General features: G+C 33.7%; 1 protein-coding gene across 2 annotated transcripts in view; it reads left to right on the top strand.

Moving 5' to 3' along the window:
- Positions 1 to 16,674, top strand: part of SLC30A9 (solute carrier family 30 member 9) — a 70,552-nt gene that overhangs the window by 21,846 nt on the left and 32,032 nt on the right. For both annotated transcript variants that reach the window (XM_051966577.1, XM_051966576.1), the window contains 6 exons: positions 576 to 675; positions 2,647 to 2,739; positions 3,487 to 3,569; positions 5,078 to 5,136; positions 6,555 to 6,622; positions 13,912 to 14,014. In XM_051966577.1, coding sequence (XP_051822537.1) covers positions 576 to 675; positions 2,647 to 2,739; positions 3,487 to 3,569; positions 5,078 to 5,136; positions 6,555 to 6,622; positions 13,912 to 14,014 — 506 coding nt within the window. The remainder of the gene's footprint in view (positions 1 to 575; positions 676 to 2,646; positions 2,740 to 3,486; positions 3,570 to 5,077; positions 5,137 to 6,554; positions 6,623 to 13,911; positions 14,015 to 16,674) is intronic.

Consider the following 16,674-nt stretch of genomic DNA (forward strand, 5'->3'; position numbering starts at 1 on the left):
TATTAGTTATAAGCAAAAGATTACCATTTTCAGAGATAATAAAAGATTACTTCCCCATTAGACTTCTAGAGCATTGCCTTCACTGATTTAGGAGGATTTTTCTTCTTTTTTGACCCTACATGTAGAACATTAGGAAAGTTATTTGAACACTTAGATCTATTACATGTTACTGTCCAGCTGCATTGTTATAATCTTCAAATGTGTTATTTTAATTATGTGTGTATAATTGATTCTCTTCTGAAATCCTGTTTTGCCTCATGACAAGGAGATGACTTGAGTTTTCAAAAGCTGTAAGAGGGAAGCACAAGCTCTGGCAGGTTTTCCCCGACTGGAAAGGCTGCAAGTATGGGAATAGAGATGGGTGATGTTTCTGTCACTGGAAAATAAAGCTAAATTGGAAGTGCTTGTGCCCAGAAGGCTGGCCACAGATAATGTGGCCATAGCATTTCATGATACCATCCCATAATAAGGCATGGAGAAGTTATAGTTTTAGTTCCCACACTAATGAAATTATAGTTCCGTAAATATTAAGAAATGTATGTTTGGTTTGTTTTACTATTTGCTTTTGGTTTTAGTTAAAGCAGTTCTTAAGAAGAGGGAATATGGACCAAAGTACACCCAGAATAATTTCATCACTGGAGTCAGAGCAATAAATGAATTCTGTCTTAAATCCAGGTACCACAGTTAAATTATTATTGGCTAACAAGATAACTATTGATTTATTAATATGTGTATGTATTTTGGCTAATGTGTAAATTGTTCAATTGGTCCTCCCCAAATGTGAATAAAATTTAATAGCATTCAAAATTATTAGATTTGTTGACTTTTTCTGTTTAATTGAAATTCTTCTATTCTAGGAATAATTATGCTATCCATCTCCTCTTTTTTTTTTAATTTAGAAAAAACAAAATTCTAAAAGGTTGGCTATCTCAGTAGAACCTTCTATGCCTAATAGAAATACAAATAGTTTCACATGTATATCATTAATAAACATCTCATAAAGGCTGTAAAAATTTTTAGTTGAATTTGAATGACCTTGTTGCTGAATTTGAGCAAGATTCAGGTAATTTTCTTCATAGTTGCAATAACAGTAATCATAATTAACATTTCAATTAAGCCCTTAAAGTGTTCCAAAGCAGTTTATAAATATCTTACTTTATTCTTAACTGGGGAGGTAGGTGTCATCATTCCTATTTTTCAGATGAGAAAACTGAGGTTATGAAAGTTTTAACTGACTACTCAAGGTTATACAGCTAATTAATGTCAGAGGCCCTAGATTTCAACTTGGGACTTCCTGATGAGGTTCAGTGCTGTCTTAACTGTTTTACCTGTCTCTAAATGAGAGAGACAACATACATACAACTATATACATACATATAACTAACTCTTTGATTATACTTTTATACTCTGTTTTCTAGACCACTGGTTGAGACCATCTCCTAACCTCAGTATCTGTAACCTTATGAGAAGTCCTTTTTTCCTATATAACTTAAGGTACTTCCTTAAATATTCAGTGTACAAGGAATAGCTAAGATGGGATAATTACTCTTCATTATTTAATAAAATCATGAATACCCTTCATTTAAATATTTTATGCTTTTTTTAAAAGCAATGTTTTATTTCATTGTATTGTCCCTCAAATCCTGTAAATTGGATAAAATACATATTTTACATATTTTATAAAGATAAGCATTACTCATTGATCCAAACATAGAATGCCTTCTATGAAAGGAAATAAAAAATTATGTCTTGAAAATTATCACTGAGTATTACTCTCACATGAGATTTATATAAAACAATTTTAAGAAAAGTGGGATTTGCATTTGGTCTGTTAATACAAATAACTTACTTTAGATTACATCATGGATTAGTAACAAAACCAGAAGACTCCTTCTTATTTTTGATATCTAATCTTTACTCTAAAACAAGATATGTGTTGGTATTATGATGAATCATTGTTTTCTTGATTAAATGTAATAATCATCCACATTCATTAAAATGGAGATTTCGTGAAGCAACCATAGTAATTTGACTTTATATTTTTTCTTTACTGTTAAAAATGTCCTTACAATATAGTGCCACATTATGGTGGTAGATTGTTATTTTACTAATTATTTATTTTTAGTGATAATTTTGTACAAAGACTTAAAACCTTTGTTGTTTACTAGGAACAAGAAATATTTCCTCGCATGGACAAAGTATTTTTTTTGGCAATTTTACATCTATGAATGTGTAGAATATTGGAATATTAGTCTGCAGAGCTATTGTAAACCTTAATTGAATTTTTATTAGAAAGATGGTACTTCAATATTCATTCTCTTTCTGTTTCTCAAATTTTTCATTTAGATAACATTTTCATCACATTTATTATACTTGTGACTATATTTAAAATAAAAGTTTTGGTATAGGATCTGAGTCTGCACAAACTGCATTGTTTTCACTAATCATAAACTGTATTCAAATATTTTACTTAGAGTCTTTCTTGCTCTTTTTAGTTGAAAATATCTTCTTTAAATTAATCCTCCAAAGATGTACATATCTATAATTAATATAATTGATTTTCTGTACTCTGTAAGTAAATATCTTTCTTATTTATTAATCACATTACCTTTAGAAAAAATCCCACTTGTTTCTTCTTTCTAACAGTGATCTGGAACAGTTGCGAAAGATCAGACAAAGAAGTCCCCATGAAGATACAGAATCCTTTACTGTCTACTTGAGATCAGATGTAGAGGCCAAGTAAGAGCATATTTCTCTTCAAAAGCAAAGAAACACCAACAGATCCTTAATTTGGGTTATACCTTGCTGTTGATATACTACTTAAATCTTTTATTGTTTCACTGTGGCATGGAGCTAATCCTGGGATCTTGAAAACTATTCTAGTAGAGCGCAAGCTCCAGTTGAGCTTTCTAAATGGGAAAGAGCCATAAAAACCGGCTTGGCTACATATTGTCATCCAAGGATCAGCTAAGTTCCTTTTAGAAGGCTGTTTATATTAACTTAGATAATTAGGTGACAAATTTCTTTCAGCTAAAGCAGTTTATGAATACTGCTTGGCAAAACTTTTAAGGCATTGTAATCTACATTAGTGGAGAGAGAGCTCATAAGCCAACGAGATCATAGCTCTTTTGAAATGTTAAAAACATCATTATTGAGAAAGATTAATGAGACAAGTTGAGATACAAAACATTTTTTTTTTTGCCGTAGAAAATCTTTCTAGTCTTTTTGCAAATGAATTTTGAAGCCTAGTATTCCCATTTAAAATAATAATATGATTATTATAATATTAGAATAATAATGTTAGAAAAATATTTAGAATTCAGGTTTTAATTTATTTTTATTCTATAGATTTAGTTTAGGAAAATGCCTTGTTTTTTAATTTCTGAAATGACAATGTATTATTAGATATTCAAATTGATTCCTTAAATTATGTGTATAGTAGAAATGTTACAACCTGTTGACTGTTGTGTGTATTTATGTGTTTAGGGCTTTGGAGGTTTGGGGAAGTTCTGAGGCTCTTGCTAGAGAGAGAAAACTGCGTAAGGAAGCAGAGAGAGAATATAGAGAGAGTAAGTATATTCATTTGGAAACTGAATTAATATTAAAGTATCTTATGAACAGGGATCATCTTTTATGTCTCTTTTGAAGAAAAATATTATATGCTTGTGGTCAGAAACATATATTATTATTTTTTGATTAGTTGATAATTGATTCGGTTTTAGAAACACTCAGGTGAAGAAACCTTTTTACAGGTAAGAAAACCAAAATGTTTGATGATTTCAATAATTTGTGCAAAGCAAATCTGTGCTCCAGCTTAGTAATAATCATAATGGTAGAATAAATGTAGTAGTCACTTTCTTAGAGGAAGATCATTACTTGGGGAACTGAAAATACAATTAATTCCCAAGAAAAACATTACAGCAGAAATTTTTCCCTAATCATGGGAAATATGTACCATAAAGTCTTTTTTTTTGGTCTTTTAGTAACCATTTAGAAAATGTTACTCTCAAGAAAAAGTTAGTATGCTGCAGTTAATTCTTATTGAATTGCATATACATAATAGTCTTTACAACTAGAAGTGAATGTCTTCAATTTTAGTTGATTCTTCAAAATGAATAGGGCAATTTATGATTTGTCTTATACTCATTTTAAAAGATACAAAAAACTCTTGCATTTCATAGTTAACTTTTTAAATTGCTTTTTTCCCCTAGTGTTTGTGAAGACAATGAAAAAAATCAGTGAACTAGATATTTTAAATATTTCTTTTTTTCTTCTTATTGAAGACGTGTCTAGTAAGGAAGCCAAAAGTACAATGTAATGTGCTGTGTAACTGTACAACAGTGAAATTGCTAAATTCCTAAGGGATGTTAAAATGATAATTCTTAAAGTCTTAAAACATTGAAATAATCTGGGTTTTTTAAAAGTTAAAATTACATTTCAATACGAAAGCTTGATATTGGTGTATATCTGTTATCTCTTATTGTAGTAATATTTTGCTTTGTAATATTAGTTGAATGCTATTCTATCAGAAAATTCAGGCAACATTTATTATGTGCCTACTGTAAAACAGAGCATTTTGTTTAATATTAAAAAGTTATAGAAATGAATATGTTTTGATCTTAGCTTCAGAGAAATATAGAGTAGATGAGATAGATACAAGTATTAAAATAATAACCTTGTAAGTGGATATATAAGAAGTATGCTAACAATATTCAGTTACAATATATTGAAAAGTCTGAGGTTAGGGAGATTGTTTCTGTTGGGGGTGTTAAGGAAGGCAGATGGCATCATATCTGAATCTGGAGGAAAATGTAGCATTTCAGGTATAGATATCACATCCTCCCTGCTAGATTGAGGCAGCAAGCACTATGTTCCCCTCCATCTTCCCCTCCCTTTCCCCCCCCCCCACATTGCTCTATATTTATTAGATGAATCAAAAAATTCATTATAATGTATAATCAGTTTCTAAGCACTAATTATTAATTGTAGGAATGTTTTAAATTGAAAACAAGTACTAGTCTAAAATACATGTAGTGAGAGAATTTAAGAGAAAAATATTTTCTAATTTTTTTCAAAGGGTTGTTTAGGAATCAAAAGATACTACAAGAGTATAAAGACTTCCTGGGACATACAAAGGTAAGGAGCTATTCATTGTAATGTAAGTTTGTTATTTGTAAATAGTTTTAGCATTAATTTAATTTGCCTCCAAATAATGAAATTCCATTGTGTCTGAAGGAGCTGAAACAGAAGTAGAACCGTGAAACTCTTTAGGGAATTAGTAAGAATTCAGAAATGCCATAAATCCAGTTGAGGAAAGGGGTAAAGTGTCCAGGACATGGCACTTATATTGGTTTGTTTTTAAAATAAATTCATTGGGAGTTGTTAGAGTCTAGTTTCCATTTTAAGGTTGTAATTACTAAAGAAAGAGGACCCAGAATATTTAATGTGACCTTACAGATAAGTTTAAAACAGCAAATAAAGAAAAATAGCCTAAAGCACAGATGACACTAGATAGAAGAGAATTTTAAGGCTATTATTAATCTACAAACTATGAAATGAATGCTTTTAAATTAAAGGAGATTTGCCTCCTTAGGTATGGAATCTTTATTGTTGTCATTGCATGTGTTTACAGAGCAGATCTCTTAAAAGATGTCTTAGCTTCTTGCTGCTGGTTGGTTAGAAGGCAGTGTGCTTGAGGCCTCTTTCAGAATTTTGATTAATCCTTGGGTTGTTTTTGAGTTCTTTCAGTTGTGTCTGCCTCTAGATGACTCCTTTGGGATTTTCTTGGCAGAGATATAGAAATGGTTTACCATTTTCTTCTCCAGTTCATTTTTACAGTTGAAGAAACTGAGGCAGACAGGGTTAGTGACTTGTTCGGGGTCACACAACTGATCTGTGTCTGAAGCTGAATATGAACTCGGGTCTCCTGGCTTCTAGGCCCAATGCTTTATCCACTGTGCCACCTAACTGCCCTAATCCTTGGTTACCTCTTACCTTCTCACAAAGGGGAGAGAGGTGCAGGAAGGTCAAACCTCCTCCCAAACCCAGAGGATTAAATGAACTTGGCACACTGAATTATCCTTTACCTGGCGAGCCAATACCACCGGAAACCTAAAAGTAAAGGAAATCTTAAATATGTTCTAGTCTCATGAAAAACCTTTCAGAGCAGCCTTTTCTTATGCAAGCAGCATTTTTTTTTTAGGAATTTAAAAAGTTGTTAAGGAAAGATGTTTTAAAGTATCTAGATTTCATTAACTGTCAGTTCTGTGTAGTTTTTGTTGAATCATTCTTAAAAAGTTAATCTTCTTTAGGATGAGTTTAATAAAAGTTTTCAAGATGTCCACGGACCAGAATTCATTTGCTTAAATAATTTCACCTCGATTATTTTTAAGATAAAGATGTTAAAAAAAGTGAAGTAAAGAAAATTATGCAAGTAAATATATCAGATACAGAGTATTTTGGTTCATCATTATGAATTAAATGGAGACATTTTCTGGATTCTTAAAACCGTGACTATTTATGTTCACAATTTGTCTCATTGCTTTCTTTTTCAGCCACGGTCTGGAACAGCATCGGTGTTTCTTAAAGGACCAGGAAAGGTGGTGATGGTTGCTATTTGTATGTAAGTTTGCAAAAGTAAACCTTTTAAAGATAGACTATGTATTATTTTGAATCTGTACATCTTACACCTGAATATATAGTTTACCACTTGGCAATTAGGAAAGTAGTTATTTTTCCCATATTTATTTTAAAAGGAAGTTGATTTGAGACTGATTATAATTACCAGGATGAAGTATGTAGCTCTTGTATATATGTGTCTGTTATTGTGGAATGCTATCTGACTGTATTTTCTTAGTTGTTTATTAAAGGTGATATATAGAAATTCATTTTCATTCATTTCATATATTATACTTCTAAAGTAACTAAGAACTATTGTTAATTGACCCTGAAAATATCTGTGTATGTCTTGTATTTATGGGTAATCTTTTTCCTGCTTACCATGGAAGGGTAGGATGACAGTAACACATATTTTCAGCTCTTTTCTTTTGTCTTCCTTTTCCTGTTATCATCATTTGAATTGATTATTAATACCCTCAACAAAGGAGATAAGGGGAGAAGAGTTCACATTTGAAGGATGAGTCAGACAATGGGCAGTTTAAATAGTGTAATATTTAATTTTTTTGAATGTATAATGTAATTGAAGATATTCATAGTTCTACCAGATACCTTATTTGGTAGAGGTAGAGTGGGAAAAAGAGAATTAAGATTATTTCATTTCCTTACTCACTGCTACCTAACTTTCTTTTTTTTTTTTCCACTAGGCAGAGACCTGCCTGGAATTTGAGTTTTTGGGGTTGAGGCAAGGGGAAAGGATAGTAGAATCAATATTCTCCAATGGTGCTCAAGAAGAAGAGAGTTTATAATTACACCAGTAAAAGAACTAGAGTATTGTGTCTTCCTTCTAGAGCACTCCTTCCTGTCTCTTGAACTTTTTAGTCTGCTCTCAGCATTTGGGATGTTCTCTCCAGTCATGTCAGTGACAAATGACTGCTTCTCCATTCTGTACAGCCCTTATCCACATCCTTTCATAAGTTTTTGCTCACTATCCCAGGGGCCTGCTGTAATTTGCTTGTGATCATAAGAATATCAGTGGAGTGTGTGAATTATTAGTTATCTCTCACTCTTTATCACGACTACCTATATTTTTCTGTCATATGTTTCTTTGATGACATTCTTTAGTCCTTTATTAGTTTTGATTTGTAATGTATTGTAGCTTGCACATCCCTCAGGTGTTTCTCCATTGATCTAACTTTACTTCGAGATGCAAGTTTTCTATAATTGTACAGCATAAGTGGTAGACTATTCTGCCAAAAACCTGGTCCTTTGTATAAGGGAGGAGATTGTGATCCTTAAAGGAGCTTCGCAGTTTCCCAGAGGCAGTCTAGTTTGCCTTCCTCTGGTTGATTAATTATGGGCTCCATTTTCCATTTGCATTGTTTGTAGATGTAGATGCTGATGGGTTGTAATGATCGGGCTAGCTTTCTGGAGGATCTCTGGATGGGCCTTGCAAGGTCTTAGCAGGAGAACCACCTCGAGGCTGGTCAAAGATGAAGCCCGGAGTCAAGAGTCTGTGTCGTTGTGTCTGTGTCTGTATCTGAGACTTTCCTGTATCTGTGGCTGAGACTCCTCTGTGTCTGAGAGACTCTCAGTTCCCAGTCCTCTCAAGCCTTAAATACCTCAGTACGATTACATCACTATAGCAACTGAGCATGGGCCAACTGTAGAACATTACATCACCATATCACACTAAGTATATGCCAACTAGAGTGATTATATCATTATATTACATTAAGTATATGTTTAACTAGAGAACCATTTCCCATCAATCACACTAAGTGCTTAACTGTAAGCACCCTGCTGTCTTTGATTCAAATATACCTGTCCAGAGGTCTGGCCCTCTACAGTGGGTGACATAGATAACGAGAAGATACTGATGTGGTCTGTCCATTGTCCATCTATTCTATGTCATCAACTGCACAATAAGCATGTTTTATCTACCAGATTTTTCTTGTGTGAATAGGTAAGCCCTTTGTTAGTGGTTATGCGTCTTGTGGAGGAGACACCCTTTGGTATTCCTGGGCCTGGTAGAAACAGCCCAATGTCATGCGCGACTCTGTGGAATCATTGCCGTGGTAGCCCAGAGTTTTGGCAAACATGGCTCCTCTTGTTGATGCTTTGACCAGTGTTAATTAAAAGTTGTCAAAATAGTCATATTTATTATGTCTTTTGAAGAATCTTGTAAGATACTGCATCCTTGGGACATCTTTTTGGAGGCCATCCGCCCCACTAAATCAAATACTTTTTTTTTAAATTAAAGCTTTTTATGTTCAAAACATGCATGGATAATTTTTCAACACTGACCCTTGCAAAACCTTGTGTTCCAGTTTTTCTTCCCTTTCCTTACCTCCTCCCCTCGATGGCAAGTAATCCAATATATGTTAAATATGATAAAAATATATGTTAAGTCCAATATATGCATACATTAGATCAAATACTTTTAAAGGAAAAACATATATAATGAGCACAGTAAAAATAGTCAGCCAACACTAAGAACAATGGATCTTGTGTTCTTTATCCTTTTAGTCAATTTTTGTTGGGAAAGATGTGGTTTAAGGTATATTATCACTTGCAAAAGTTCATCAGTTCCTGACTAGTACTTGACTCAAAGATGTTCTCATAAAGATTACGGACAGATGGGAAAGTACCCATATGGGTTCTCTCCTAGTGAGCTTTTTTGGTAGATCTGAGTTTTTTTCATTGTCATTATTTTGTCTTTCATCTGTCTTTTGATTCTTTCTTTCAGTGTCCGCACCATTGTCTCTTCCCACACTGTTTGCTCTGTGTACACTTAGTCTAATCCAGCCACTTTTCCTGGCTTTGTTCTCTCTAATGTCATCTCTGCCACTTATGTTATAGAAATATGCACATCAAAAACTGTAAAGTGAAGCCCAAATGTGATGACTTCACTGGTCTTGCTGGGAAAACCTTTATATACAACATCTTCTGTTTGTCTCAGTCTTAGATGTCCTCAGGATAATTGCTTATTAGGTTCCTTTGCTAAGCTTTTAAACTAGGTTTAACCTTCACTTTTGTTTTATGTAAGTGTTGCTCATAATCTTCCACCATCCTTCTTTGTAAGATGTTAAACATGAGTTGGTATTTGAAGCCAGTGTCACTTTTGGCTTCCATGTTTACTCACTTGACCAGTAAGTCAAGTGTTTCTTGCCAAGATTTTTTTTGGATCTGTTGTATCTCGATGATAGTGATTGTTTTGCATTGATAAAACTTCTGAAATTACCTAGTGTCAGCAAAGCAGGTTGGAGATGTTTTAATTATTTAATTTAAAACTTAATTAAAAATAGAAATAAATTATTCTATTTTGTTACCAGTTTTGATCTTTGCCCAAATTGGTGATCTGGCAGTATACAGACAACTAATTTAGGAATGACTCATGAATTTCAGTAATATGTTGTTTCTTAGTTATTGAAATATCAGTTCAGTTTTTAAAATGTTACTTGGTGCTCATCATGTCTAGCACCTTGTGATTATTAATTTTTTTTTTGAAGAAAAGATTCGTAACATATCTTTTTGGTTCCTTATTCTTAATACATATTTTTCCCTCTTCCCGCTTTTGTGACAAAGCCATTGATAATCAAGGGAAATGTTAATTTAATTTGGGGTTCTTAATAGGCTTTCTCTACTATTTCATCTTCCGCCACAGATACTGATACATAAGCTTTCATTACTTTCATGATAATATTTTTGCACATGTTTGTTTATTTTTTCCATGCATAGTAATATTTCAGAGAGAAAGATTTGTGATTTTATTGATGGAGGTGCTCACTCTTTTGATGTAGATCATATATACCTCTTCCATAGTATTTCAGCATTTATGATTCTTACTCATATTATTCCATACATACTCTTATCAAGGAGGAATCCAATGTATCAAAGAAATCACTTTTGTTCCTTAAGTATATTGAGATTTTGATCTGGAGAAGGATAGCATTTTTTACCATAAGCCCTTTGGAATTGCCTTACATTGGCAGATATTTATAATGGGCACTGGAATATTTGAGATTATGAAATGTGTTATGAATAGATATTTCTTGTTACCTTTAGACATGTGATAAAATTAATTTCACCAACTCCTTTATTTTGACATTCTAGAGAGCACCAATGAACTAGTTAACTGTAAATCCTAATATTAGTTTTGTTTATGGTGAGAATATCATGGCTTTTCAACTTCATTTTTACCACTAGCATGCCTACCTGTTTGTCTTTTGTCAAAAACACCTCACATTTAGAAATGCACCAGCTGCCAAGTTAAGTTAATAGACAGTCTAAGAATCTGCTGTGTGATTCTTAGCACCTTCTGTTCCCTTTTCTGCCACTTTTCCATAGTCACTGCAGAAGCAGAGGAGGCTACGAAGCATCAGGGATGAGTTGTCATTTTCTTTTGTTTTCTCCATTGCTGTAACCCAAGTGATTTCTTCCTGGTGGTAATCTCTTCATACTAGGATAGTCCTCAAAATGCATGTTTATTGAAAGTAGGAGAGAGATTTTTGAGATTGTGTTCTACTTGATTTAGCTTTTAGAACTTTGGTTAATTTGATCTCCCTATCCCTGATGTGGAGCCATTAGAATAGAACCTTTTTTTTTTTTTTTTAAATAGCTATTTATTTTCAAAATACATGTAAAGTTTTCAACATTCATCCTTGCAAAACCTTGTGTTCCAAATTTTTTCTCCTTTCCTTTCCCCTTCCTTAGACAGATAATCCAATATAGGTTACATGTGCATTTCTTCTATACATATTTCCACTAGAATACAACTTTTTGAAGAACTTTATTATATAATAAAGTTTTGCTATAATTTCATTTACCAAGCCAACTCAGGAGCTCTCATGTTTGTGTCTTCTACTATCCCATTCTTTTTCTTTCTCTCTTTTTCCTTGAAAAATGAACTAAAATTCTCCTAATTCAGTTATTGTACCTTTACCTCACAGTCACTTATCACCAGGATCTTTTTCTTTTCATTCTCATTTTGATGCTTGTCCATTTCTCTTAAATGCATCTTCAGATGGTTCTGAGGATTTACTTCCTCCTTTGCCAGACAATGAAAGGTAGTCGCTTCTTATTCAGAATAAATCAGAAGTCCTATGCCTGAAGCACAGTCCATAATAATATTAATGATCATAATAGCATCTGTATGGTACTTGAAGAATTTTTACGCATTTGATATATATTCTTTCCCGATTTTCACAACCATCTTGTGAGGAAGGGCTATTATCCACTTATTCTGGAGATCAGGAAGCTGAGGAAGACAAAGGTAGAATGAATTGCCCAGGCTCAGAGGGACTTGACTTCAGGCCCCTGCCCTTCCCCCTGCACCTCCTAGAGGTGCTGGAGGCACTTGTGAGTAACCTTCCTGGGAGCTGAGAATAGTAGAATTGGGAGCAAGAAGAAAACCTCTTATAGAACAGGAGATTGAGACTCGGAAAGAGGAGCAACTGGCCGGCAGTCCCACAGCCAGGGAGGGCCCGATCCAGCTTGTGGCTTGCAGTGTCTCAGGAACAACCCAAGAGCCCTGGGGATAGAGCGGTGAGGATCCCACTTTCAAATCCAAGGACACCCCAGAGCTCCCATAAAGACCTGGCCTCTGGTGTGAGGATGGCAGCCCAGCCACTCACTGGTTTCAGTCCTACCACCTTTCAGTTGTCTCTGACTCTGTGAGCCCGTTGAGGGCTTTCTGGGCCCAGATTTGTCTCAGGATGAGGGGAGGGAATGCTGGCTCCAGGTCTAGCACTCAGGGCATAATAGTGGCCCCAGGGAGACACTATCTATTTCCAAATTAGGACCTCAGTTTTACGGGGAGCCATTAGTTTCTGCCAGAGATGTCCATGGTGCTGCTTTGGGGCCCCAGCCCAAAAACCTTCCTGGCTTAGCTTCAGGCCTGATTTCCACCTGCTAACCAAGCTTCAGTTTTCCTTGTCTGCATCATACCTAGTTCTGTCTTTTCCTGTTCAAATGGTTCCTTTGCTTAAGGTTTGTCTTCATTGGGACCCTCCAAGGACTCTGGAACACTGAACTTTTTCCCAGAGGAGATCCCCTATTTAGTCAGACTGACTTCCCCTTATTTCACACCACTTTCCACTTAGTCATGCCTTGTCTAGACAGACAATCCTTTTTTTTTTTTTAATATTTTATTTTATTTTATTTAATAATAACTTTATATTGACAGAATCCATGCCAGGGTAATTTTTTTTACAACATTATCCCTTGTACTCATTTCTATTCTGATTTTTCCCCTCCCTCCTTTCACCCCTTCCCCTAGATGGCAAGCAGTCCTATATATGTTAGGTATGTTGCAATATATCCTAGATACAATATATGTTTGCAGAACTGAACAGTTCTCTTGTTGCACAGGGAGAATTGGATTTAGAAGGTAAAAATAACCTGGGAAGAAAAACAAAAATGGAGATAGTTCACATTCGTTTCCCAGTGTTCTTTCTCTGGGTGTAGCTGCTTCTGTCCATCATTTATCAATTGAAACTCAGTTAGGTCTCTTTGTCTAAGAAATCCACTTCCATCAGAATACATCCTCATACAATATCGTTGTCGAAGTGTATAATGATCTCCTGGTTCTGCTCATTTCGCTTAGCATCAGTTCATGTAAGTCTCTCCAGGCCTCTCTGTATTCATCCTGCTGGTCATTTCTTACAGAACAATAATATTCCATAACATTCATATACCACAATTTACCCAGCCATTCTCCAGTTGATGGGCATCCATTCATTTTCCAGTTTCTAGCCACTACAAACGGGGCTGCCACAAACATTTTGGCACGTACAGGTCCCTTTCCTTTTTTTAGTATTTCTTTGGGATATAAGCCCAATAGAAACACTGCTGGATCAAAGGGTATGCACAGTTCAATAACTTTTTGGGCATAATTCCAGATTGCTCTCCAGAATGGTTGGATTCGTTCACAACTCCACCAACAATGCATCAGTGTCCCAGTTTTCCCACATCCCCTCCAACATTCATCATTATTTTTTCCTGTCATTTTAGCCAATCTGACAGGTGTGTAGTAGTATCTCAGAGTTTAGACAGACAATCCTATAGCACACAAAATGCATTTAGTCCTGTGTCCTCATATAATAAACACCCTTAATTTGTGTGTTCAAATGATCTGGAAATCATATTTTTAAAAAGTAGTCAATTGGAGACTAAGATTCTTAATTCATTTACTCTGTATGGAACATTAGCATAGAGTTATATTGGGGTTACTTACATCTTTTGATAACAATTTTACCAATACCATTACAATTAGAGTTTTCTTTTCTGTCTTAGAAATGGCTTGAACTTTATCTTTAAATTGCTTGCTTGGATTTATACGGGTTCTGCAAGTATGTTCTCAGAAGCTATACATTCATTATCTGATACATGCAACCAGGTGAGAGATTTTAGACTTTTACTGTTCATAAAACATTCTTTTCCTAGGTATCTTGTTGAATGCTAATACATTTACAGGTAAGGTGATTTCTGGACTTAGTTGGTAGGGTAGATTGGAAAGTATGTTTACCTTGATCCAGTGACAGAAGGGAAGAGAATGAATAGAGTTGCTAAAGTTGATTTTATAGTTCTGCTGTGGTACATAACATTCTAAAGTACTTTTAAACGAAGTCCCAGAGGAACTCTTCCCGCTGTAGAAAAAGGGCCATTCTATGTTGTAATGATCTCCCTGACACTTTAATTATTAACATAGAGCCTCTCTTTCAGATATTTGGAAAATCTAAATATACATAATTAACATATCCATACTTATGAAGAATATTGACTTTGTGATTTGAATCATCTTTACCTCTACTTTTGTAACTGTGTGGACAGAAAAGAATATGTATATAAATTTATCCTTCTGACTTGAATTCACTTAAATTGAAATGCCTCATTTTAAAAAATTAGAGTAGGAGATCTTTGTTTTCTTTCACAGCATGACTTTTATGGAAATGTTTTGTATAACCTCACATATGGTTTCTTACTGGGGATTGAGGATGGGGTTAAGAGGAGAGAATCTGGAACTCAAAAGTTTTAGAAATAAATATAAAACAATGTTTTAAATGTAATTGGGAAAAATATTAAATTAAAAAACTTACATGCCTCAGTTCCCAAAACTAAAGTATCCATTTATCTTTAGGTATTAAACCTAACTTTTTTTTTTTCTCACAAGTACAATTTCAAATGATCAGATAATTGAAAATTGTTTCCTTCACGTTTTTTAAAGCCCTTTGAGATTTGTAAAACGTTGGCCTCCTAACAACCCTGTGAGGAAGCTAGTATAAATATCAGTAACATTTTACTGACTTGGAAATTTTTAAGATTATGCTTTTCAAAAGAAAAACATACAACCTCAGTTCAGAATTAAATTTCACAATTGGCCTAATCAAGTTCATTATTAATTATTGTTCATTGAAAAGTGAAGTTCTTGGCATATGGACGAGTTTTGCCTTTTTTTTTTTTTTTTTGGTTAGTGACTTGCCCAGGGTCACAGTTAGGAAGTGTTAAGTGTCTGAGGCTACATCCTCCTGACTTAGAGGCTTGTGCTCTATCTACTTATGCCACCTAGGTGCCCCCATATTTTCTAAAATTTTATAATTATTTTCATTCAGCATATGCAATTAAGCATCTATATGGATGTAGCTTTGTGATGGGCTCTGAAGGAGATATAAAAAACTTTCATGCTTTTTACTCTCAATAGAGCTTTTGATCTAGTTGAAAGGACAAAACAAACACTTGAAAAGTTAAAAAAAAAACCAATTCAAGATAATAAAACAATGCAAGATATTAGAACTAATACAATAAGATAGCATATAATTAAATGGTAGCTGAATGATATGTGGCTTGGTAATGGCCAGAGGAAGTTTTTTGGAGAGAAATGAGAAGTCAGCCAAATATTAAGGAATATAAGGCAGATTTTTATTCACCTTTCTGTAAGTTTTTGTACTCATCTAAAATCTTATCTTCATGAAATGAGCTTTTATATGAAATGTGTTTTAAGTATAAGTTTTTGGTTTTGTGGACTTTAATTTACTTTTTAAAGTTTCTGTTAACTTAGCATTTTGTGTTTAAAAGGCTTGGATTAATAATAATAATAATAACAACAGTATATTAAAATTCTTTCTTAAATCCCTGATTGTTTGCTTTTCCAGTAGGAAAATCTAAAGAAAATAAAAAGTACAACCCCTTCCTGCTACGGAAGAGCATGCAGTCTTACTATGAAAACAACTTCATAATTAGAAGTACCTGAAACAAGCGTATAAAAGTTCAAAATTACATATGATCAATTGTATATATGTCAGTCCATATACATAGAGGCTGAGGGAATTTATAAAAGGTAGAGGAGTATTAACTCAAATTGAAGCAAGTGTGTCATTCAAAAATTTTTTTTTAGAAGAGATGTCTTTCTAGAAAAATAAAAGTTAAAATTTAGTAACACTTCAAGTTAACATGCAAATTTAACACTTCCATTTAAAAGGTCAATCAAATCTTATAGAATTAGACAAAATTTTTATAGTTTAGATGAAAAAAAGATAGCTAAGCAGAATTACCATAGAATTGCATAGAGACTTAGACAAGGATATAGGGGACTTGCCATCTAGATAATTGTTATAAAATGACAACTGTCAGTAATGTCTGGAACTATATTGTATTTAAAAAATGAGAAAAATACACCAGTGAAACAGTTGAAGTCTAGAAGTAGATGTGGTTATATTTTTATATTTAATAAATGCTATTGTGAAAAATGGATAGCAGTATGAAGAGGAGTAAATTTAAATACGTATTTCACAATATCCAGCACAGTAGCTCCAAGATTAATAATGAATTAAGTCTTTTAAAGATGGAATCCTTATGCTTATCCCGAATATGGAAGAGATATAGATTCTTGACTATTGAATTAATAAAAGAAATAATACTCAGAGACAAAATTGATAATAAAAGCTTTTTCTGCACTTAGAGGCAATAAAACAAATATAGGCAACAAAATGAATTGAATATTCGACATAAATGATAGGTAAAAGCTTGATTTTAAAAGTTTTCAGAGAACCACTTACAAAA

Source organism: Antechinus flavipes, chromosome 6 (assembly GCF_016432865.1).
Source record: "Antechinus flavipes isolate AdamAnt ecotype Samford, QLD, Australia chromosome 6, AdamAnt_v2, whole genome shotgun sequence".
Classification (NCBI taxonomy): Eukaryota; Metazoa; Chordata; class Mammalia; order Dasyuromorphia; family Dasyuridae; genus Antechinus; species Antechinus flavipes.